This window comes from Halichondria panicea, chromosome 11 (genome assembly GCF_963675165.1).
Source record: "Halichondria panicea chromosome 11, odHalPani1.1, whole genome shotgun sequence".
NCBI lineage: Eukaryota > Metazoa > Porifera > Demospongiae > Suberitida > Halichondriidae > Halichondria > Halichondria panicea.
The window spans coordinates 498,800-520,628 of record NC_087387.1 but is presented as its reverse complement, the minus strand read 5'-3'; the positions used below and the strand labels follow the sequence as shown (position 1 = coordinate 520,628).

Genomic DNA, 21,829 nt, shown 5'->3' with positions numbered 1-21,829 from the left:
GTTAGCTGTAAATGTACAGCTTGTTTGATTTGCTACCTTGGGCCTTGGTGATAACGTAGATTAAATGCAGCCTTGAGAGTAAGTTACAGCAAACACGCAACATGCATACTTATAATGATTATTAAATAAAAAGTGATGATTTTTATAGCTATAGGGTTTACAGAGCCTGAATTAATGTTAACTCAATCAATTTCGCTTGTGTATCGTCAGTTCATCGATCTTTTGTGATGCTAGGTACTAGGTAGAAGTGGCCGTAACGCGAACGTCAGTCGTCTTCTGTAGAGGCCCGACATCAACTTTGCCTTCTCCCATTTGATAGGGGAAAGACGTGGGGTTGTGAGGAACCTGCGTAATCAACTGATCGAATCTCATATCATCATTTAGTCCACTTATGAACAACTTGAATGCTTTCTTGGAATCCAACACAAATTGTTTAGGATCTTCTTTGAACTCCAGTTCTTGTGAGAAGTTAGTGTTTCTAATTCTTTCTATTTCTGCATTGTTGAGGCTCTCGTTTTCATTTTTTTGACACATCTCAGCCACAAGATTTGACAGGTTGGAATATTCTTCTGTATGTTTTCCAAGCGTTTGTACCACTCTCAGTGCCATTGCTTTTGATTCCAAGTGTTCTAGTGTTCAGTATAAAAGTAGTGTGGAGACAGGAGGTAGACTACTTGACTGAATCTAACACATCTTGATAGCTTTATATTGTGTGTTTACTTCTGCACGCGCACATTTGCCCAGCAATGGTGGATGTTGCCTGTCATAGATGTCTGTCTAAAACCATAATTATTATAGAGCACTTTTAATGATATTCATGCAGCAATAATTATATATCGCGGCATACCAGCCCCACCCCTCTTTTCATATCTACAGGAAGTTCAGAAGAAGTCTTGCTGAGATATCTATCTATGGACAAAGTAAGCTACAGGCTAGCTAGCTAGTGACGGTTGTTATGTCACTATGTACGTGTTTCACACAAGACATACTTATGTACCTAACACAATAATTATTACACAGATACACAAGCTTTTATAATACAAATTTAGTTATTTATATTGCTACTACAGGTTTCGAAGAGTGTCGTACCTCAACGGTCCCCCCTGCTGTGGAGAGGGTGTCCGCGCATGCCCTGTGGGTTTGTCCGTCCACATGTTGTCGTTAGAAACACTGACGTCTACGTGGGGGGCGGTACTTGCATCTCGTTCGAATACTCCAGAACGGTATTCAAATACGACACGGTGCACGAATGTTGGTCCTCTCTACCGCTGTCTCCATATTATACATTTGGACTTGTTGTAGCAAAGGGTCTGGTGGTTACTGTCGGGGGAACGTCTGTTCTGTCGTCATTGACTACAAACAAAGTGTGTAGTTTTGACGAGAGGGGCACTAAGAAGTGGTGCCATCTCCTGCCCTCCATGGCGACCGAGCGTAGTGTGTGCAGTGCCGTGAGCTATAAGGATTACATCATTGTCATTGGAGGTTAGTGTGGTTTATACTGAGCTGCTATAAAGTTACACGTCAGAGGAGGTCCGACATGCGTGCACGAATCACTACAAGTTCAGTGCATTGATGTCATTGCGGTCACGTGATAATGTCCAGGCCACAATGCACTGAACTTGTAGTGATTCGTGCACGCATGTCGGACCTCCTCTGGTTGCAATACATGTACATGTATACTATTGTGTTCAATCGCTTTGCTAAGACTGCATGTGTACAAAAACTATACGGTGTTATATTTATATAATTATGGGCTGAATATTCAATTTTCGTATAATTAGAGTGTCGCTGCATTACATCAACTAAGGTATAGGTATTTCTCTCTAAGCCTTACTTGTGCTAGCTACCTGCCTGTGCCAGCAAAGTTGCACTGCACACTACCAAATTAGGTCCAGTTCCTACTTTCAGAATGATATAGGTATGCATGTATAATTATACAAACACTTTTCATAATTAAGCAGAACCACTGGCTCTGCTTACCGTATTACTAGAATGTTTTGCGAGCATCAAACATTTGCAATTTGCGAGGGTTGATCAATTCGCAACAATGAAATCCGCAAAACCTAAACTAGTACTAGTAAATACACACGATCCTTGCCAGAACACAATAGTTAGATCGCAAAGGGTCAAATTTTCTGCTGATTTGGCTTATTTCACCAGTAAAATATTCTAGTAATACGGTATCTAATAATTAATAGTTCCTACGGTATTATCAAGAGTAGATTAGCTGATAGCAGAGGTACTCTTATCACTCTCATCTACTCTTGTAATTACCGTATAGCTGGTAATTTTCGTACGAATTGCCCAATTATGTATTCAATATTCGTACAGCTCAGGATAGTGACGTTGAACTTATTGCGGTAGAATAATTATATAATTTTCGTATGATGCTCTTACAATACGAAAATTTCCACCATACGAAAATAACCCGCCATACGGTACCTACCACACAGGTATGGGTGAGGGGGACAATGAGTACTTGGACAGTGTGGAGGTGTTGGACCTCACCTCCAACCAATGGTCGCTGGCCTCTCCCTTTCCTCTGCCCGTTACCTTCATGTCCACAGCTGTCTGTCAGGTGACCGACCGACTGTACCTACTCGGAGGGTAAGTAATCATATTTTGCAAATTAGCCTATTTTTATTATTATGTATATATACATGTACTTTGTTATTTTAAACAAATTCTTCATGGCTTCTTCAAATTTATACACTGCATACTATTTCAAAATAAACATTTTGCCCTCCACATGCACACACACACACACACACACACACACACACTCTCTCCACCCACCCACACACACACACACACACACAGGCTCTCCCCTCACGAAGGTGCCATTCGCTCGGTCATTAGCTGCAAGCTACCCGAGCTCTTAGCCTCAACGTCACCACTATCCAAAGACCACACCCCTAAAGTCTGGGAGCGCATCACTCAAGTGCCATTTGTGAGAGCAGGATGCGCTGCCATCAACGGGAAGCTGGTCATAGCCAGTGGGCTAGAGGACAAGCACTTGACCGCTAATACGGTGCAATGTTTTGACCCAGAGACTAAAGCATGGTCAGTTGTTGGTACTCTTGCAGCTGCCAGAAGTTCGTGTTCAATCGCTGTTCTTGGAGGAGCTCAGATAATGCTCTTGGGAGGTTATGTGGACCCTAAGAACTGGCCAAGCTCCCTTACAAGAGATGTCATGGCAACTGTGAACCTGAATGTTTAATAGCACTATTTAATTTTTTATCATGCTTCATGTTAATATTAAATTTATACACCCACTCAGCAGTGAATATATACATTTTATGGACAATTGGAGAATACGAAAGTTTGCATACAATATAAATGAGTTACATATAATTATACATAACATAGCAGATCAGACAAGAAAGAAACAGTTTATAAAAACCACTGAAAGAACACACCAAATAATTAGTCAGTTTTACTGCTTGTTAAGGCAGCGTCGTGTTTTTTGTCATATTCCTCTTTCAATGTCTCAAATTGGACTTCAAAATTGTTCTCCTCGTAAGGCGATGTAGGAGCCGAGGCTTCGTGAATGTCTGTGTGTGTGTGGGAGGGGGGAGGGGTTAAGAACTGACTCATAGTATTACTTTCATCGCTATTAGCTTTTTACGGGCGTATACGTAAGACCGTACGAATCCACTACACAGAGCAGAATCAAACCATATACTCTAGACCATAAATATTATACTACTCTCACAGACTAGACTATGCTTATCAAATGCAGGGATGCTTTAGATCTAATTAACCAGCTCACCTGATAATCTTGAGGCTCCGTTGTCGGCTACACCCACTGAGGCCATCCCCAGTCGTTGCTTGGGTGAGCTAGGAATGCTGTGAGCAAAGAGACGGTGTGGGTACTACTAACACACGCGATAATTAAATAAATATCGGCCACGGGTGCTTATAAATAATACCAATAGTACAGGGGAAGCTATCAGTGGGTCAAATCTATAACACACGTATATACACGTAGCTACGACGGCACATTGTATAGATCACACATGGTACATGTACTGCTATAGACAAATCGAGAACACTATTAAACGGACTGTGGCCTCGGTAGATAACCAGTACAAATCGTCTGCTTATAGGCACTCACTTGTCCCCATGTTGAGCTTGTCTAGCTTTAGCCACCTGTGAGAAAAGCAAACGCTTATGATCATACATACCTTATTACCCACACCTACCATTTTCCGGACATCTCTGCGCATGCATCTCTCTTCTGGGAGCTCCTTGCCACTGTTACGAACAACGGTACTAACACACTTGAAACCCTGTGCAAAAGTGATACAGGCACTGACTCATAGACGCAACAACAGAAGAAAAAGAAGAAAAAAACGAAAAAAAAATTTAAAGAATAAAAATGAAGTATTTGAATACAGCTGGCTGACTGGACATGCAGTAATGTCATGTACAGTGATGACCTCTCTCAATGGCCACCTTGAACTGTGATAAAAGGGGCCAGGTCCCAAATGAACAGTTTGTGTACAAAACAACCTCTCAACAAAGGCCACCTCTGTATCTACAATGGCCAAAACTTTGATCCCCAAAGTAGCCTATTTATAAAAGGCCAGGGGTTCCAGAGAGTTGGAGTGGAGAAGCTGTCAACACTTACCAGGAGTGCCTTGACAGTCTGCTTGTGTGCCTTGAGGCAGGCCAGGTGGAGAGCTGTGTTCCCCACAACATCCGTCATGTTAGCTAGCTCCTCGTCAGCTCGCAGTAGTACCGTGATATTGTCATGGCGACAGGCCTCGGCAGCTCGATGAAGAGCAGTGCAGCCGTCAACCGGATTGGCAAAGTGGAGCAACCCTATGAAAGAGAGAGAGCTATAAAATTACTATAGTTTAGCCGAAATGAATAACACAATCCGCTAAGTACGTTGTTTTGCTTGCTTGTATAGTAACTACTAATTATGTATGGAGACACTGGTACAGAAAAACACACAATAACACTATAATGTATTTAGTTTTTTTTTTGCACGCCTATTTTGTTACGCTACGTGTACGTACTGTGCACGTATATTTGTGCACACAACACTCACTAGCAAATTCTCTTCCTTTGGTCTCAGCTCCACTTTCAGCCTCACTACTGACTCCGCCTCTGTATCCATTAGCAACAGGCCGTGCCCCCTCACTGATGCTGGGATGTTTTCGACGGACAGGTTCGTCATCTTCAGAAAGGGGCGTGGCACTGCTCCCCCCTGACCCCGCCTTTCTCCTGAGGAGACCAACGGCTCGGGGGGGCATATCAGCTGCTGTCCTCTGCCTCGATCGAGGGGGCTTCTTGGGGGGCCCGCTACGACGAGATGATCTACACATAAGGAAAACAAAAGTCTGAAAGCTTAGAAGGAGCCCGTTCAGATGGTATGCTGAGTTGTTAAAAACAGGCCCAAAATAGAACTTCTGAAACACATTATCTGAAGGACTGCTTTCAAAAATCATAAAATTTACGTTTTTGGACCAACGAAACTAAAGTTATGGCCCTTCAAAGATGCTACATACGTACATCTAGGCCACGTACATTACCTCCCCCCCCACACACACACACACACGCACGCACGCACGCACACACACACACACACACACACACACACACACACACACACACACACACACACACACACACTCACCCTCGATCGCTAGCACATTGTTCGCGAGTGTTGGGCAGCTGTGTCCTGAACACTTGTGGTAACGCAGTGCGACTCTCCAACAACAGCTGGTCCCCACCACCCCCACGACTTCCACTACCCTCACACGGGTCACTCTCCACATCACACCCACGGAGAACCATCGGCCCCAATGATGTCACAGTGACCTCCGCACCCTTATTGTGACGGTCCTGACTGGGAGACGAGAGGGCGGGGCCTAGAGACGTAATAGTGACCTCTGCACCCTTGTGAGGGTCGCGACTGCGTGGAGACGGGAGGGCTGTAAAGGGGGTGGGGCCTAGAGACGTTACAGTGACCTCTGCACCCTTCTTGTGACTGTACGGAGCTGGGAGGGCAGTGTGTGGGTGGGCGTGATCGTTTGGCTGTAACTTGAAGTTGGTTGGAAGTGAGTTTTCACGGAAATCGGGGGAAGAGTCCTCCCCAGAGGCACTGTTATACATTCTGTTGAGGGAAGGAGACTTCAGTAATCGAATAATCCGAAGCAAAGCAATAGGCCCATAAAGGTGTGTAAGCAAACAGTACATGCATGTATTTCAGCAATGTATTAATTACCTTGTTGATTGCAGGGGCTGCCCCGGTGAGATGAGCATGCTGCGTCGACACTTGATAGCCTCGTCAATAAAGAACTGGAGAACATCAGGCCTGGCAGATGAGGCAGCCATCATGATGAAGCTGTCCTCTGTCCTCTGGTTCAGATTGAAGTCACTCGGGCTCTGCACCAATCAAATTACACTATTAATAAAAACAAATAAAGCGCATATTTATTAGGTGCAGTACAATAGTACAGCAATCATTGATCTAAACACATTAGATAGGCCTTTCACCCAATTTGGAAGGTTGTGGATTAATAATCTTTGAATGAAAATAACTTGCGTACCGTTGGTCCAATCTCAATAATTTTTGGATTTTCCGAAAGCTTAGAAAGAGCTCTTTCCGATGATATGTTCAGCTCAATATTTTAAATCGGACCCCATTTGAACTCTCCCCCACCTATAGCCCACGCTTTTTTGTCGAAAATGGCCTCGAAAACGACCTTTGATTTTAATATGCCATCTGAAAGAGCTCACTTTAAGCTACCAGAAAATCATTAAAAAGTTGAAATCGGACCATCCAAACCCACATACATGGTTTACGCAATTACAAACCATTCTGATACCTATTATAGGTTTCCCGGTAAGGCACTGCACTTCCACAAATAATTATTCTTTTAGATGACAAGTACGTGATTAAGACACTGACTACTTCACAAAGATACTTGTAACTCAAAACGTACCTCCCAGACTATCTGAATGTCCTTGATGGATGCTTTAGGGTTGAGGCAAGCCATGATCTTTCTTTTCTTCTCCTTGCGATGTGTCTCCATGAGGAACTGAGTCCCCGCAAACGAGGGGCAGTTAATCTGGCAGCCATTACTGTCAGGGAGGGTGGTGCTGGCTCCGTGCTCCAGTAGGATCCTGGGTATAGGGAGTGGGTGTGGTGCGCAACTAATCTTAAGCTTGTAGCAGAGAAAAGCTCATTAATTTGTGGAATTTAGAAACTGCTGTTACTATTATTGTCACATACATGTACATGTACTTCTTCAACTATGGCAATTAAGCATTACAGTATAGTACCGGTATACAGCTTATTACTGGCCAAATCTGAACACTAGTTACCAGTACACACTATTCTACTGGCCACTATGGTGATTGTTTCCATGCCGCTACGTACTTGACGACATCGAGGTGGCCCTGTGATACGGCCAGCTCCAGTGGAGTGCAACCGGCAGTGTTCCTGTCGTTGACGTACAAGTGTGGAGGGTGGTTCTCAGTGCCAGCTGCACCAGAGGGAAAATTAGACGGAGGACAAGTTCCGTTTCCCTTGAGGCAAAACCGGAGAAGATACCTACAGTATGTATATCATATTTACTACATGTAGTTTATGTTAATGTTTCTTCAGAGATATGGTGGCAAACATTTTACACTTCACACTGTCAAGTAAAATTGGAGGAAAGTTCTCCCAAACGAATGGATCCCTCGTTGCCATAATCAGAAGATTTGGGCCCGAAAGCAATCCCTGATCTAAGTATACCGTTGGATAGCTCTATCAAAGAGCTACAAAATGCATCTTTTAAAAGTGAAATTGGACAATCCCAAGTAGAGTTACAGACAATCAAAGTTAGCCATTAATTAATAAGAACATGTATCTTAGCCAGAGCTTGATTCATTGGCATGGCAACGAACCTGACAACGCCCATGTGACCTCCGCGGGCAGCCACGTGGAGAGGTGTGCAACGAGAGAGGGTGTGTCTACGAGTCACATGACCTCCAAATTCATGCAGTTGTTGTACAAGCTCCAGATGACCAGAGCCAGCTGCTAGAATGAGCGGCCAATCGTGTAGCTCGTTCTGTTTGTATAAGAGGGGGGGGGGGTGTGTGGTGTACACGTTAAATTGTCTATTGAAAAGCATAAATCAAAACCTCAGTAAAAGACAGAGGCCCAGAGAAGATAACTCTGTTATAAAAAGGCCATAATTTATAATAAATAATAAATGTTGGTATGGATGTTGATTAGCTAGCTTACGGTTGGGTTGACATCATCTCCGTTCTCGAGCGTGGCAAAGAGTGTTTCGTTGGTTCCTGATAGCGCTACATCGAACAACAGCGGGGCCACTAGGTCAGTCTGACGTCTATAGGAGGAGGGGTCTAATACTGAACCATACAACCAAATTTAGCGACAAAAGAAGGACAAATCAGCCACAGTCTAGTCTCCCCTTTTAATTAACAGATAGACCAGATCGATAGACTAGTACAAAGTTATTGACATGAACCATGAATACCATTAGTATGCTGGCCGGTTTCTATGCAGCAAATGGTTTTCAAGGCAATAATTATATGGCAATTCGCGCCACAAACAGTTCATTGGCCCTAGCTTGTAGTAGATAATGATCTCTGCCCCACAATCTATTACCAGCCAATAAACAGCGTGTGGCACTCATAGCCATGTAGTAACTATTACAATATTGCAAATAATCCACTGTACTCACATTCGTATAGCTTTCTCCAGTAGCTCCAAAATCTGCTCGTATCCGTTGCCACGGGCGATATCGGCAGCCGGCCTGAGTCCACAGAGTCCCAGCTGGTTAGGGAAGTTGAGAATAGTGGAGACACAGTCAATATGCCCACGGTCAGTGGCATAGTGCAGGGGCAGCCATGAGGACGCATCAGGTATAGCTGGCTGAGCTCCAGCTCTGGGGGAGGACACAAGTTCAACTTAAAGCACACAAAAGAAAAAAAATACATCTAGCCAATAATCAGGTTGTTAATTGCAAGAGTTACGGCCTGAGGGATATAGACTTGTACGTACATGTACATGTACTTCCTCTTAGTATGTAGAGCATTGTACATACAGCCTGTACATGTACATGTATGTACATTTAGTTAGTGATTTAATTTTCGACCTTAAATTCAGTTGGAATGGGGTTATTAAATGCTAATTGTTATATCATTAGCGTAGTGATTTCAATATTACGGACTCACTCTAGTAGTGCCAGCAAGCAGCCAGAGAAGCCACCCTCAGCTGCCATGTGTACAGCTGTCTTGAGGGAATAGTCAGCGTCCGGTGTGATCTCCATCACCTGACTAGAGATAGAGTCATCCAACGATGAATCGAAGATGTCACATGACTAGTAGAGATCAGAGAAAGAGCAAAAATCATCAAAATTAACACACTTAAAATAAAAGTAGTCTAATAATGAAAGCAACTCAATACTGCCTACTAGAACCTATAATAATGACATGAATATTCACGTTATACAGTGCAATGCTGTACATGTAACCAACAGTCGCTATTCACATTCTAAATCTAGTACTACGTTACCTTCATTTGCTTGAAGTCCAGAGGGCACATCTCCATGGTGACCAGCTGACTCACAGTGTCCTCTCTGTTGTTGAGTGTGGCTAGCATGAGTAGAGTGCACCCAGAGCGTGTTACAATGCACGAGTCAGAGATGTACAGCCGGCTCACATCCAGAGTGCCCTAAGGGAAGAGGGGGGGGGGGAAAGTAATTTATAGATTTTTAGTCTGAAAGAAATCCATAATCTATATAACGTATAGCGGGTATATTTCGAGGGTATAAACATTCGTGGATTTAATTTTCGTGGAATAGCGGCATGCATGCATGCGATATTAAATTCGTGGGTATAAATGTTCGCAGTAGATGCTTAATCAGCGAAAACCACAAACATTTATACCCTCGAAATATACCCGCTATACGGTAAGCATATCATCTCATGAAACTCCCTAAAAGCTATAAAAATGAATTCTCTAGCTAATATTGAAATTGAATTGCACAATCGAAACTACAAGTTACGCAACCTCGTTAATTATCTCTTAGACTTGTACAGGTAAATTAATTATTAGAAGAATTTAAGTATTTTTTACTACTCACATCCTCGGCCTCTCTGGCTAGTCTAGAGACACGCTCCATCTGGAACTGAGTGATGATCTGACGACACTCGTGATAGCGGAGACGACGTGCCACAAACGACGGGACACACCTGTTCAAATCCTCGCGGCTGGAGTCTGCCCCTCGACGAAGCAGCATGCTGCAAAGTAGGGGGTGGGGATGGGGCATATTGGAGGAGTAATATACAGTCAAATAACCAGATGCTGTCAATTATGCGACTGAAACTACGTACTTAAGTCTATATAATTATCAATATTACGCTTATCTAGCTGTTTGCTGTTGCAGCTGTGTATCAAAACTATGCATACATCAACATATTTTAAATAATAGTTAGACACTGTTTAGGAAGTTTCTACATGATTTAGAAGCCCAAAGGGCTGGTTGTAGTATCCCAAACGCAGTGAGGGTTCTACTAGCCCTGAGGACTTCTAAATCATGTGGAAACTTCCTAAACAGTGTCTAAGCATTTTAGATCATAGCAACCGTGAGTATTTAGCCAATCAGATTTGAATGTTCTTATCTAATCTTTGCTACATGATTTTCTAAGTGAAGTACATGATTTTCTAAGTAAGTACATGATTTTCTAAGTTGGATAGAACACTTCCTTTAGCCAATCAAATTGCGGTATTTATGGCAAACATGATCTAATATTTATTAGCTCGTTGACAATAAAACCCAAAATTACCTGACTAAAGAGGGGTGGCTGTACTCGACTGCCCAGTGGAGTGGAGTCTTCCCGTTACTGGCCGTGGGGGCATTTATGTCAACACCAAACACACAAATCAGAATCTGCAGCGGTTGAGTGGGTTAACCATGTATTGTGTTACTGATGACTGACATACCTCAGCGATTCTCATCTCTCCCCTCTTACTAGCGAGGGTAAGGGGGGTGTGCCCAGAGCCATCAGTCATAGTGACACTGGCTTTGAAGCCCCTCACCAAAGTGAATAGTAGAGGAAGCTGTGGCAGACCTGCTCAGTAAGTGTCCGGGGGGGGGGGGGGGGGGGAGGAGGGGTAAAAATAGTGAAATGTATATTTACTTTCCCAGTGGGTATAGTGTTACAATAATTGACATTTGAATTCCTACTACTACGTACATGTATATAAACCAGCCATTGGGCTCACAGTGAAATGGATTCATTCTTCTATAGATTCATGAGAGGATGGAAGCACTATATATAGACACAGATAATAATTAATAGAGTTAGTACAAAACACAAAGCTCTAGTTGATGGACGGTCAGTACAGCAGCTGTACGTATCACACACGCCCACACACACATCACACACACACACACACACCTCCCTTGACGGCCACGTGGATGAGCAGGTCACCATCACTGTTCTTTACACGATTCACGTCAAAAGAGTACATCTGCATATCATGCAAGGAAACATTGGATATAATACAGCAAGCACAGTTATCAGTATGGTATAAGCATTGGAACAGTCTAGTCTGTAATTAGAATCAGCTGCACGAGACACGAGAATGTGGTACGACAGGGACAACAAAACAAGGTTAGGAGGTATGAGCATAATCATACAAGCACAGTCAGTGTGGTATAAGCATTGAGACAGTCTAGTAGAATTGCTTGCAGAGGACACGAGAATGTGGTGTACGTTAGAGATTTAACAAAACAAGAATACATGTTTTTGTAGACTGCATACATTGTAATGACATGATACCACCATACTAATTAAGCTACAGTGTAGGTGAAACATTTATGTTTGTCGGTGTAATTATAGCCATGCAGCACGGTGTAATGACAGTTTTCATATCGTATTTAACTCCACACCCACTCGATCATGTACCTTCAAATGCATGAGAACCTGGTAGAAGTTGTCAGGACTACGGGCTAGTTCGAATATCTTGTCCCTGTGCTCAGACCTCAATGGTAAACCCTGAGAAATCTTCCTGAGCTTGTGGAAGATGGACGAGCGACCAGGCAGGAGGTGCTTCAGCTCATGGTGGAAGCTTACACACACCTCAGTGGGGGAGTGGTCTAAAAGGGAAGGAATTTGGCAAATACATTATTATGATTAAATCACAGATTGTTTTCTAACCGAAATCCATACACTGTTTTTTTTAATTTATAGGCTAGCTATTGCAACTTCCAAAACAAGTGTGTGGCAAGCAAAGCTGAAGTTAAAACAAACATAGTGATTGCAATCTCACCCCTAAGATAACCACTACAGATAATACATACCAAAGGTCAGTTTCAGTTGATTAGTTTCAATATAAAACAGCCAGCAAGGCTATCAGAAGTCCCATATTTGCACAAGGGTAACAATGTTCTTACTAGCTAAGCACAACACACACGAGCACACGCACATGCACGCACACACGCACACACACACGCGCACACACACACGCACACGCACACGCACACACACGCACACACACACACACACACACCGTCCTCATCCTTGAGTGACCACACGCCATTGTTGGACTGGGAACGTTTAACGAGAACTTTAAGCACATCCCTCATGCCCACGACACAGGCCAGGTGGGCCAACGTAACGAGGCCAGAATTGAACGTCTGATTTACTTGCAAGATCTGAGGAAATGGAGGCAATAAGGAAACAATAGTGTTTTATTTATTCTGGTAGCGTGTTATGGGCATACTAGAATATACTAATACTATACATGTAAGTTTAAGACACTGTTTTGGAAATGTCTATGGGATTAAAAGCCCAAATTAAGGCACTTTTTTAGTATCCCGAGTGTAGCAAGAGTACATGTGCCTGAGGGCTTCTTAATTCCCCAAAGAACAAAAATTAATCACAATCAGATTGTGGAAACAACTCAACCATATAAAAAATAATGCAGAAACTAGTCTCAGACGTACAACAGTACTGACAGGGACGTACCCTCTCCTCCAGTAAGGCGTCTAAACTCTGAGCACTGTTGGTTGTCACGAGCAACTTGCAGAGCTCGTAAGGAGCCTGCTCAATGTTAGCATGAGCGTAGGTCTCCACCAGGGTAGCTGCTTTGGTCGGCCATAACGAAGTGAACTCCACCGGGGCATCACCTCGGTTAAATGGGTGGAAGCTCAACTGGTTGCCCCAGAGAGCATCGCAAATAGTCTTAGTGACTTGCAATGGTGAATGGTCCGATATTGTGATCTGATGGTGTGCCAGTATGCCATTTAAATATATTACCATACAGTTACAGGTCAACAAGGTACTTGTAATTAATTGTGTAGCTAGCTAAAAGGCTATAGATTTCAATAGATAGCTAGCTCTAGTACTAGGGGTCAAACTTACAGCTGCCATGTGCGCTTGTCCTTTAGTAGTGCTACTTTAATTCACAATCGCAGTTGCACAAAGGAGAGCAAGAAGCTATAAAACTCCACTGTAAAATGCAAAGGTTGATAACAGAGCCACAACAGCCCACGCCCACATTATCATAATGCGAGGGCGGCTACAAATACAATCTAACCCCCGCTAATTGCTCATGAGATCATTGCGGCGATAAGTTGAGACGAGGTCACATTAAGTGCGGCATTAATTCGAGCAATATGAATATGAATTAGAATGAGAAAATGGTTCATTTATGAAATTATTATTAGTGTCTGAATTCTCCTCCTCTAATGCTCAACTGTGATTGGTCGCATGGAGTGTGGTCCTGTAGCACCACTTGGTACATCCCATCTTCTTCTACATGTATAGAAACAATTTTCAGTGAACAAAGATTTATTAATTTCGTGGAGATAACTTACGTTTGATTGCTCGTAATAAGAACACCTCCTCATCATGAATGTTGTGAATTACCTGCAACATTATACACAATAATTATTGCTCACCACTCATAACCTAATACTTGTAGTAACGTACAGCTTTGCAATCAGTACACTATACGCACACAGAGCACTGTACGCACACAGAGCACTGTACACACAGAGCACTGTACGCACGCACACAGAGCACTGTACACACAGAGCACTGTACACACACAGAGCACTGTACGCACACAGAGCACTGTACGCACACAGAGCACTGTACGCACACAGAGCACTGTACGCACGCACACAGAGCACTGTACGCACGCACACAGAGCACTGTACGCACACAGAGCACTGTACGCACGCACACAGAGCACTGTACGCACGCACACAGAGCACTGTACGCATGCACACAGAGCACTGTACGCACACAGAGCACTGTACGCACGCACACAGAGCACTGTACGCATGCACACAGAGCACTGTACGCACACAGAGCACTGTACGCACGCACACAGAGCACTGTACGCACACAGAGTACTGTACGCACGCACACAGAGCACTGTACGCACGCAGAGCACTGTACGCACACAGAGCACTGTACGCACGCACACAGAGCACTGTACGCACACAGAGCACTGTACGCACGCACACAGAGCACTGTACACACACAGAGCACTGTACGCACAGAGCACTGCACGCACACAGAGCACTGTACGCACACAGAGCACTGTACACATACAGAGCACTATACGTGTGTGTGTGTACTCACGGTGTCATCAACCAGTACAAGCACTCCCGTGGAAGTTAATCTAACAAGGGAGGATATGGAGGGAGGGGAAATCCCCAACTTGTCCGCAACTTTGACCCCCAGTTCCCGAGCTGTTAGCTGCTCCAGACAAAGAACTTCACAAACTGGAAAAATAAAAAAATAAAACATCGGTATATAAGTTTGCAGCGCCTACTTTTATCCGTTCCCGTGGTGATATATATAACTTTAACAGTGTGAGATCGGAGAGCATTGTACAGTCGAATACCATCCGCCGGCCCGCAAAGGTCAAGAAGGTCACGACGACTCAATCGAAGCAGATCTTGACAGGTATAGTTAGCGAAGAGACTCAGAAACTGGCCAAACCGGTTTGTAGTGAGCCATGTATGAGCGTGATCTAATGTTGGGGAAACATCCATTTCCGGAGCTGATGATTGGAGAGGCGGTAGTCTTGGAGACGTGGTTACATGGAATGGAGAAGCACTAAATATGAGATAAAATTAGAAGACTTTGATTAGTCACAGATCTTGCACATACACCCTTCCCTAGAAAGCAGTATAAGTAAATAGCAGCTAAGATAAAATGCACACACAGCAAAGCCTCCAAACTAAATATTAGTAGTTCATGCATACTTTTACAGCACTACGTAAAATAACTTAAGTGGAGTATGCGTGTGTGTGTGTATGTGTGTGTGTGTGTGTGTGTGTGGGCGTGTGTGCGTGTACTCACTGTTCAGGAGGTACTGGTAGAGGAGCGGGTGCAACTATCGTCTGTTTGTGCATCATAGTTGTAGCATCAACTGGGACCTGAATCGGGTGAAGTGTAGTGACAATCTGGGAAATATGATAATTGGATTGTTCCAGAGGAGACAGTTTCTCCATCTTGAGCTGTTCTTGCCTTTGCTTTCGCTCAGCTCCCTTGTCTTTGAACACCTTGATGTTACATACTAATCTAGAGTAAAGAAATACATCAGACAATCCCAAATAGAGTTATGGACATTCAAAGTTAGCTACATAAAAAACAAACAAGATTAGGGCCCGAAAGAAATCGTTGATTTAGGATATAAGACAATCCTAATGGCACTCAAAATTACAAGTAAACCATTTTCGTTATAATTACAGCACCACTCTAATTATACGAAACTTGAATATTTCGCCTATATTAGTGTGATGTATAATAATTGCATCAAACATGGTGGCTGTTATACTAACCTCTCCACAAGTCTCTCTCTTCCTTTGTCACCAGAGGTCATGTTGCCAGTCGATCCCTCGGCAGAGGAGGTGTCTAACTGTAGTCGTAGGGGAATTCCCCTTTCCCCACCTATGACCAGTGTGTATGGAGTATACAACCATACAGTTGCAGTATTACATGTACATTGCGTGTCTCATACCATGTTTTCTTGGTGCAAACTCGCTACTCAAACAGTTGACCTTGAAGGCCACAATGGCTGGTGTCAGAGAGCTCCAGGTGAAGCTAATAGTTTGTAGATTAGTCTCAGAGTTCTCTATAAATCCCACTCCTCCACACCCGACATTGTCTGAGGGGGACAATAGACGCACACACACAGTGAAGCATTATACAAACCTACATGTATGTTAATTCAATATGGGACACAAATAATTACATGAGCGAAATTCCATGAGATTATAGCTTAGTGCAGTTGTAATAGTTTAGTACCCATTTCCAAGAGTCTCTCCACTGGGTGGTCGTTGATCCACTGCACAAACTGCTCTTCCTCACAGTTCTTTAGTCTCAGCTCTGAGAACGTCAGCAATAGGACACTCTGTGTGTGTGTGTGTGGTGTGGTGTGGGTGGAGGTGTGTGTGTGTGTGTGGAAGGGGCGTCCTTACTCGAAACATTATCTCCGTCATCTGATCTCCACCGTTATGGCTAACGTGTAACTCATACGAATGACCTGAAGTACGTGAAGTCAATCAAAAGAGCAGCAACAACATACAATAACTCCCTAACCTTTCTGAATAAAGGTGACCTCCTCTTGTGTGTTCTTGACCCCGTGAGCAGTAGGTGCCTTCAATACAGCTCTGATAATCTGTGGGGGTGAGGTCTCAGTCGCCATTAGAGGAATGGTGAGGAGAGTATCTGAGAACATGCCACCACCTTCTGTGAGCAGCTCCGATAGTACACCACTGTGTGAAGAATGGGGGACGTGTGTACCGTAATTGATGTAATTACAACGCCACTCTAAATCTGAAATTTTCGGCCATATAGCACCATTTGTTTTATGTACATACCGTAAGCGTTCTAATTATAGAACCAGCCTCGGTGAGGACACCCTCTTTTATAACGCCCATATACTACCATATAAAATCAATTTTTTTGGTACATTGTTTCTAGAAAAATAATTATTTTTTACTGGTTCTATAATTAGAACAATTACGGTAGTCTCGCTATTTTTTCTGGCACTGTAATTACATGTACAACAATTACGTACGTACGGTATTGTACGTGTACATGTATAAAGAGATTTGTATATGATTTTATACCTCATATCATACGACGAAAATGCAGCATCATTGATAAATATCGCCTCGTCTTCTTGTGTCGGAGTTCCTCCAAGGTTTGTGGACTCTAACTCAGCAGCTAGACCATACTGGGGAGAGCAAGTATATATTAGAGCATCAATATGTCTTATATGAAGACTTTCTCTTTGATTACCTGCTCTAAGTCTTGGAGATCTTCAAGTTTCCAACGATTGCTACTGCTTCCGGATCCCTGAGCCATGTTCCCTTGTAGTCAGTCAGTCTTTTATAGATATGTGTGATACACACTAGCCTTGTCCTTTACAAGCTTAATTAAGCCTCTGCTTCAGTGCGGCCTGGGATCGAGGCTAAATAAAAGATCCCCTTCCTTCTACGTTTTTGGCTTGTTGCAGTTCACCCATATTATGGCCATGTAGCGTGTGGGTTATAAACCGGGGCTCCGGAGCTGCAGTGGGTGGTCGGGAAACTGGTCATCCACTTCCTACTGTCTGTCAGTCAGCAGCCCTGGTACTTTCATTAGGTAGTAGACCCTACTGTCTTTCATTAGGTAGCAGCCCTACTGCATTAGGCAGTAGTTTCTGCTGTCTTGCAGTGCATGGCGACAGCAAACGCTTTTTTTTTGCTGGTTAGTTATAATAATTATTATGTTTTTTGACAAACACACTTGTAGGCAAAACAAGTAAGAAAACGCAACATTCTTATAATACAGCGATATACTTTAATAAAAACTGTGACGTCGTAATGTCTAGATCATGCTTTGATAATAGAACTGTCATCAATGGTACTAATAAAAGTTATATACTGAACCTCCCTGGATAAAATAGTACAAAGCAACGTGCATATAATTATATGTACGTTGCTTTGTATACGACACTATTAGCTCACAGTTGGTTCGGTGCTGTACTTACAAGCGAATAAATGCATATCACAAGAATCATTGTGTCAACATGTTATACTGGAAACTTTCCTAAAAGACAATCCACCCAATTTAACCCGGCCCCTGTGTCGCTTATGATGTTGATTAATTTTCAGTTCTGTTATCTGTCTCGTGAAGTGCAATGTAGAGCTTCAGATCAAAATAAGTCAGAGCTGTGGATAAAGCATGAGCACAATAATTATATTTCACATAATAATAATTATAGTATGGCCCGCGAGACTACGTACATGAATTGTACAGGGGTCAAAGTTCAAAAGAAATGCTATATATTGCCCATCACAGAATCACGTGTGTTATAAAATCCTTTTTGTCACCACACCACAGTGAGTTTATACTTAGTACAGAACTAACCGGCCAGGCAGAGCATCCACCAGAGATATATACACACCAAGATGAGTGAGGTGAGTCCATTATTATATAGCCTACAATCGTTCTAAGTCCAACAAAGCTTGCTATTCAACTCTGCTAAAAGGGGTGGAGCCTGTAATGTACTTGTTCGTAGTCGAGTCTTATGTACATAAAGCTAACACATGTCTGCGTCTGTCTCCCTATTTGTAAACGTTCTTATTATATTGTTATGTATTCTCCCACGCAGAAAAATGGCGAGAACAAGTTGTTCCTTGGAGGGTTGAGCATTCACACGGGCAAAGAAAGCTTGATGACTTATTTTGGTGACTTTGGTGAAGTCGTTGATACCGTAGTGATTATGGATTTAGAGGGAAAATCACGTGGTTTTGGATTCGTCACATTTGGTGATAGAGATGCCTATAATAAGTGTTTGGAGACTACACATGAGATTGATGGAAAATCGGTGAGAATTTTAATATTATTATTTTACTCCCTGGAACACTTAAATAGATATTGTAAGCATGAGCATAGCATGTCATGGTACAATTATACCACCAGAACTTTGATCTGAGTGTGATATGTGATAGGCCTAATCTACAGAAACAGAATGCATATCCTAGTTTTGCTTTTTAGTGAAAACAAATTTTTCATTTTCTAAGAAAAATAATACACAAGGCAATATAATTATAGCACACGGTTTATTGGGAATGATGCAAATGTGTAGGTTGAGGTGAAGCGCGCAGTACCTAAAGGAGAGTCAAGAGGATCGAGTGGAGGTGGTGAAAGTTCTGGTTCTGCCAGGACTACCCGCGTCAAGAAGTTGTTCCTTGGGGGACTTTCCCTCGAGACCTCGGTGGAGAACATACAGGAAGCTTTGCTGCCAGAGTTTCCCGCGGACACTTCTCTCACCGTAACCATAATGACTGATAAGGATACCGGAAAGCCAAGGGGATTTGCTTTTGTCACTGCCGAACCTCCTCCTGATCGATCAGACGATTGTATATACGATGCTGTCGATGAAATCACCCAAAAGAAGTTCATCAAAATATTGGTAAAAATGATGTTTAAATACTGTTATGGCGTGTAGGACGTTAATTACTTGTACATGTGTAAGAGTATCATTTGTTGCGACATTTTTGTAATTGTGCTTAAGTAGTATTTCATACGAGTGTTAGATTGTATCAGAAGCGATAATTATATGATTTGTGTTTCTCACTGTAGGATCGTTCCGTGGAAGTGAAAGGTGCCGTACCTAAAGATGAGATCAGTAGGAGAAGTGGCGGTGGAGGTGGTGGTGGTGGTAGGGGCCAGCAACGTCCCTCAAGTGACTATGGCAGCAGCAGATACGGTGGTGGTGGTGGTGGTGGCGGCTATGACGATGCATACTCTTCTTATCAAAGAGCCTCATATGAAGCAATGCGTAAGTACCATACCGTACCATAGTTGATTAAAACTTGACTAATTTAGGAATATTGAACAGCCCTGATTTCATGTATTCTTTTGTATCAATTAGCCCGGCCTGATTATAAAAAAAGGCTGCTTTATTCTGGGTGTCCAGGTATAGTAATGTCTCTCTCTCTTTGATTGCAGGCGATTACTACGCTCGCAGCAGGGAATATGGAATGGCTGGGTACCCCGCAATGTCAATGCCAAGCTATGACAGAGGAGCTGGAGCCAGTAGCTATTATCCTGAGTAAGTGCAAATGTATGCTATGTTAGGAATTGACTCCAAGCAAAATTGCTGTGTAAACAAGTAGAGTCACACATTTATATCATGTGACACACACACACACACACACAGTTCTTCTGCTAGTGCTAGCTACCCTGCATACTGGATGGGAGCTGGCTACCAGCAGCAGACTGATGGCTATCAACAGACTGGCTCTAATTATGGCCCTACCCGCGGGTATGGTGATACGAGCTCGAGTGATAGGAGAGATCGAAGCTCCTCCTCTCATTCCTACCACCCCTACAGCAGACGATAAACACGTCGTTTTGACAGGTGCCCTTACATGTATAATACTCACACTATATTGTTACTTAGCTTTAAGCAAATTATACTATTTCTCATCACGAGTAAGAGCTACAGAGAATATCTATTTATCCAACTCAGAGTTATGGTATTACTAATTTGTGTAGTGTGTGCATTGATGCTGACCACACCCCTCCCCTTTGCCTATCTCACAGGACTTAGCTTGTAGACTAGCGTAGCTGTGGATGGAGGGTAGAGAAGCTAGCTCCTGTCAAGAAATCTGCACTAATAACTGGACTCCATTGTTTTTTCTATACTGTATATACGTACGTGTATTGTATCATCACGCACACACACACACACACTATTAATCTTTGTAAGTTTCTTTCTTAAAATTTTTTTGCTGAAAATCAGCGGCTTTATACGTTGAACTTAGTGTTTCATAGTGTCTCATAGTGTTATTTAGTTCACAGATTAGTTGAGTTGGAGGATGTAGGCAGTGGCAGGATGTAGCAAGATGTAGCAAGATGTAGCAAGAGAGGTGTTTTATTAGTGGTATACATGATTGTACTAACTAGCAGAGTGTTCGGTGAGCAATGCCTGTGTGTAGGTGAGAAGTGTTCAAACAACTTTTTACACACTTGTGTTTTGTTGTTTTGTAGTGTTACTTTTGTGTGTTTATTTGTTATATATTTTCATCACAGGTTTAGGTGATCTTAAAGGGACAGTTTCCAAGGAAATTATCAGTTGCAGTAGGTACGTGTACTACAAGTGGAGATTGTGTTTGATCATTCCTTTAAAATGTCATTATTTTGGCTGCAGCTCAACCATTGGCTGCAACTGGAAAGAGCTCCACCCATTATATGAGAACTTGTGTCAACTCTTGATTTTGAGTTTCACTGTATATTTTTTAGTGTCTTTTTTGTTAGTGCAGAGTGCAAAGTGATAAAAAGTGTAATGAAATCAACACAGCAATTAAAGGGAACATAATTACGGGTTGTATTAGTTGGCATTAAGTACAAGTCGTGTATATGCAAATAACATGAACATGCAGTTTCAAATATCATTCTTGGATTTTTCTTTGATGATCTCCTGTGAGCGTTCTTCATCGTTAGACTTGTAATTTACTGTCTGCACTATCCAAACTAAGAACCAAAAGGCAACTGTTCCATGTATAATAATAGCACAAAAGTGCCACAAAATTCCCGGTTTATTGCCAACAAAAATCCATCCTTTGCATGCCCTTGAACTGGCTGACGTCACCATGAACAGATTGTACAGCATCCCTGCAATGCCTAGTATTAGTTTACTCTGTTCTTTATCGGGTGCAAAGCTTGCAAGGAGGGACGCTAATCCCAAGCAGATAATTGAATACGACCACAAGTTTCCACCCAGTAGAGCTAGAGATTTAGCTGGGGGTGAGGTGTCTCCAGGCAGCAGGGC

General features: G+C 42.8%; 4 protein-coding genes across 5 annotated transcripts; 2 read left to right on the top strand and 2 right to left on the bottom strand.

Annotated features, from left to right (window-relative positions):
- The first annotated feature begins 836 nt into the window (after positions 1-836).
- On the top strand, positions 837-3,220 carry LOC135344539 (influenza virus NS1A-binding protein homolog B-like). Its single transcript, XM_064541762.1, has 4 exons — positions 837-920; positions 1,071-1,482; positions 2,454-2,607; positions 2,821-3,220. Exons 1-4 carry the CDS (start codon positions 912-914, stop codon positions 3,218-3,220), a joined length of 975 nt encoding a protein of 324 aa, XP_064397832.1. The 5' UTR covers positions 837-911.
- Positions 3,221-3,279: 59 nt separating this feature from the next.
- On the bottom strand, positions 3,280-13,547 carry LOC135344536 (ankyrin repeat domain-containing protein 50-like). Its single transcript, XM_064541757.1, has 23 exons — positions 13,402-13,547; positions 13,006-13,260; positions 12,548-12,692; positions 11,944-12,134; positions 11,434-11,506; positions 10,976-11,103; positions 10,819-10,922; positions 10,116-10,272; positions 9,545-9,703; positions 9,205-9,350; positions 8,712-8,915; positions 8,249-8,354; positions 7,909-8,072; positions 7,397-7,570; positions 6,960-7,140; positions 6,239-6,399; positions 5,648-6,127; positions 5,060-5,328; positions 4,634-4,827; positions 4,206-4,292; positions 4,118-4,152; positions 3,773-3,849; positions 3,280-3,554 (listed from the first exon to the last, which is right to left on the bottom strand). Exons 1-23 carry the CDS (start codon positions 13,408-13,410, stop codon positions 3,427-3,429), a joined length of 3,627 nt encoding a protein of 1,208 aa, XP_064397827.1. The 5' UTR covers positions 13,411-13,547; the 3' UTR covers positions 3,280-3,426.
- Positions 13,548-13,654: 107 nt separating this feature from the next.
- LOC135344531 (transcription factor CP2-like) lies at positions 13,655-17,545 on the bottom strand. Its single transcript, XM_064541750.1, has 12 exons — positions 17,305-17,545; positions 17,133-17,239; positions 16,600-16,775; positions 16,479-16,543; positions 16,306-16,411; positions 16,019-16,165; positions 15,840-15,948; positions 15,358-15,579; positions 14,825-15,111; positions 14,632-14,774; positions 13,857-13,908; positions 13,655-13,794 (listed from the first exon to the last, which is right to left on the bottom strand). Exons 1-12 carry the CDS (start codon positions 17,368-17,370, stop codon positions 13,703-13,705), a joined length of 1,572 nt encoding a protein of 523 aa, XP_064397820.1. The 5' UTR covers positions 17,371-17,545; the 3' UTR covers positions 13,655-13,702.
- Positions 17,546-18,325: 780 nt separating this feature from the next.
- LOC135344535 (uncharacterized) lies at positions 18,326-21,353 on the top strand. 2 transcript variants are annotated; one of them, XR_010397468.1, is made up of 8 exons: positions 18,326-18,467; positions 18,662-18,877; positions 19,139-19,465; positions 19,636-19,834; positions 20,005-20,107; positions 20,216-20,416; positions 21,091-21,142; positions 21,209-21,353. XR_010397468.1 is itself a non-coding variant. In XM_064541756.1 (7 exons), the coding sequence occupies exons 1-6, from the start codon at positions 18,459-18,461 to the stop codon at positions 20,397-20,399; spliced, it is 1,038 nt and encodes a 345-aa protein (XP_064397826.1). In that variant the 5' UTR covers positions 18,326-18,458; the 3' UTR covers positions 20,400-20,416; positions 20,602-20,808. The 2 variants fall into 2 exon arrangements, 1 of the variants encoding a protein (XP_064397826.1); XM_064541756.1 differs by lacking the exons at positions 21,091-21,142; positions 21,209-21,353 and adding an exon at positions 20,602-20,808.
- The last annotated feature ends 476 nt before the right edge of the window (positions 21,354-21,829 follow it).